At 52.1% G+C, this 3,000-nt stretch overlaps 2 protein-coding genes across 2 annotated transcripts in view; both read left to right on the top strand.

The window, feature by feature from the left end:
• DICSQDRAFT_129736 (uncharacterized protein) overlaps positions 1-1,589 on the top strand; it is a gene marked incomplete at both ends in the record, with an annotated part of 2,253 nt that extends 664 nt beyond the window's left edge. The window contains 2 exons of the mRNA XM_007370174.1: positions 257-981; positions 1,042-1,589. Coding sequence (XP_007370236.1) covers positions 257-981; positions 1,042-1,589 — 1,273 coding nt within the window. The remainder of the gene's footprint in view (positions 1-256; positions 982-1,041) is intronic.
• An 836-nt stretch (positions 1,590-2,425) lies between these two features.
• Positions 2,426-3,000, top strand: DICSQDRAFT_174341 (uncharacterized protein; the record flags this gene model as incomplete). The annotated part of the gene is made up of 2 exons (XM_007370173.1): positions 2,426-2,647; positions 2,878-3,000. The coding sequence occupies 2 exons, from the start codon at positions 2,426-2,428 to the stop codon at positions 2,998-3,000; spliced, it is 345 nt and encodes a 114-aa protein (XP_007370235.1).

Below are 3,000 nucleotides of genomic sequence, written 5' to 3'. Positions count from 1 at the left end.
TGTGTGTTCTGCTAGAGTCGTATGCAGAACGTCAAACAATTAGGACCATGGCACTACATAGGCCCTCACGATGGGGTGCCTACTACCCATACGTTCTGCACTCCTTTGTCAAGTCGTACCGCTCGCGTCGTCAACATAAGCGCATCCACGAGACTCTCATTATTCTCTTATCCCTGTCGCCTTTCTTGACTTCCGTACAAGGGCGTGGATTTCCCACATTCGAGGTCCATTCAATCCCTGATCTCACTCCATGCAGCCCATTCACCTTTTCTTGGACTGGTGGCACAGCCCCCTTCGCGCTTTTCATGATCGATGACGACACTGGGGATACAGTGGACGAATTCCAAAATATCGAATCAAGCTCCTTCACATGGACACCAGAGCTGGGCGAGAGTAGGAGGCTCTTGCTGTTTGCTCAAGTATTGGACGTCAATGACAACGACGACGAAACCGAAGACTTCGTAGTGCAGGCGGCATCCTGTACAACAAGTAGCAGTTCGGTCTCCTCCATCACACTTCAGAGCACCGCTGTGTCTTCCACCACCATAACGGTCACTGCGTCCGCTTCACCGCCTCCAGCAGGCATATCCTCACCAACTTCTGTGGCGGCCACATCACACCCCACCCAATCCTCATCCACACTTCAGACCCCCAGTTCACACGAGACGTCAGCGCCCTCCACCAGTCTCCTATCCTCGTCAAGCATCTTGTCTGCAAATAGCGGTTCGACTATCACTTCTACGACTACGGCTACTGTCGGGTCAGTTAATGGGTTCACCTCGTTTCCCGATAGCAAAGCCCCGTCCACGTCAATGTTACCCTCTCCATCAACTTCTAAAGCACCTTCTCGAGCGGGCGAAATTGCGGGCATTGTACTGGGAGCATTGGCTCTACTGTGCATGTTGATCATTTTCGTGATTTGGAGACGGGCGACCCGAAGATCCTCGCCGAATGCACACTCAGCTGAAGAAAAGTCAATAGGTTCGTCGATATGTAAGGCCATAACGCACGCTTATACTGAGGCCCTAGACCTCTTTGTAGATGTTAGCTCCTCGCACCCTGAATGGAACAACCCCTCACAATATTCTAAGGCTACGATGCTCCTTCAGGCTTACCCCAGGACATCGCGCATGGCATCTACAGGATTGTCTGAAGGATCCACTCTCTTGGATGACGATAGGAGTGGTATCTTACCGAGAGGTAGTAACCCTTCTAGCGTAGCAGTTGAGCCATCGGCGAGCGACTGCCCTATTAGGTCTCTATCCCAGCATTTGCCTCGTCCCCATAGCAACGTCGACAAGGGCGCTAACACTAACGGCATCGAATTCGAAGCATCGACGTCTCTGACAGATATGGATAGGGTTGCACGAGGGGCGGAGGAGCGTCCATCTGTGTATGTTGATGAAAGCAAGATGAGGTCAGTCGCGAATATGGAAGGAGATGCAATATGGGACCGGACGGCGCGTATGACAAGAACTGAGAGCGATGGTGGAATACGTCTTGCGGGTGGCCCTCAGGACATCATGGATGCCTTTGACGATGGCGCGACTTCCACACTCCCTCCACCGTATCATCGTTATGAGGTCTGAATCTTCCCTGTTGTTTCTGGACAGCTATCCAATCAGTACGAAGAATCTGCCTGGGGACATTGATCACTACTGTATTCTACACTTAGGACTCCAAATGTAGTGTGTTGGCGCCTCGTTGTCATAACCGTCTGAGATGTTGTTCATGTGGCGTTAGCAACCATCGTGTCTCAAGGCCTCACCATCTGCCGTGGGCTCGTCGCCCAATCAACAGAACTGTTCTGAAACTGTTCTAGGGTCGCAGTTGCGCCCAAGTGCAGTCCCACCGAAGCGTCCTTGTTGCTTGCGTTTCCTCGTGACGCTAATTGGGAGGTCTCATTCCGTTCATGGTGACCGGAAGACGCACATCCAGACTCAGACCTCAGGTCTGGTGCTTACCAGGGAAGCTTATAAGTGCATGCTTGGAAACTGGGCCGTACATTCTCTGTCCCTAGTTACTTGGATCCTTGGATCCTGACCACGTTCCTTACCAACGTCACTCCTTCAAGCTTAACTGCTTACCATGTCTGGTCCAAGTGTCATACACATTCGATTCTCCCCGCAATACCTCTTCATCTTCCATGAGATCGCAGGTGTCAAAAACGCCCAACCGTACATTGCCTTGATTGGAAGTATGTGCAGGATAGCCGCGACCTCCAAAAGTCATAGCCAGCTAATCTCTCCCAGGTATCCTGTGCTATTGCAATCTGTATCACGCCATACACGGCTTGCTGGGAAGCACTCATCACAGCTCCTCAAGAGAAGAGGTTTCAAGACAACTCATCTGTCTGCCGCACGCCGAAATTGGATCACGGACACGGGGAGGAGGAGAACGTCGTCTCTGCGTGGTTCTTATCCTTATGTCATTCCTCGTCACTTCCGTCGAGGCTATCAGCTTCAATAATCCGAATGTTCCAGCTCTAGAACCGTGCGCGTCCTTCCAGTTCAGTTGGACAGGAGGAGAGCCGGAGTTTGACCTCGAGATCATCGACGTCAACAGCAACGCAGTAATTGAGGATTTCCCTGGAATCACCGACACTTCGTTCACCTGGGTCGCCGATAGTCTCGTGACACAAAAAGTGGTGATTGCAAGGATTACCGACGCAACTGGCCAAAGCAATGTTACCGAAAACATCCCTGTCGCACCGGGACAAGCGCCATGTTCCAACACACACCCTTCGAGCCCATCACCTCGCACTTCATCTACTTCTCTTAGCACTGAGCCGTCCCTCCCCACTTCATCTAGAGTTCCCAGCACAGTCGCTGCACCAGGTCTTTCGACAACCACGGAGAGTACTACATTGTCGTCCAGGAGCATCCTATCTACAAGTCCCGAGAGCTCGTCGTCCCCCCCGGCCTCCCCAACTTTGGCCCTTCCTTCCTCTCCCTCTCCGTCGGCACCAGAACCGTCTTTAACATCAAGATCAATTCCTGA

The sequence above is a fragment of the Dichomitus squalens genome (assembly GCF_000275845.1).
Source record: "Dichomitus squalens LYAD-421 SS1 unplaced genomic scaffold DICSQscaffold_62, whole genome shotgun sequence".
In the NCBI taxonomy this organism is placed as follows: Eukaryota; Fungi; Basidiomycota; class Agaricomycetes; order Polyporales; family Polyporaceae; genus Dichomitus; species Dichomitus squalens.
This window is presented reverse-complemented; position numbering and strand designations above follow the sequence as displayed.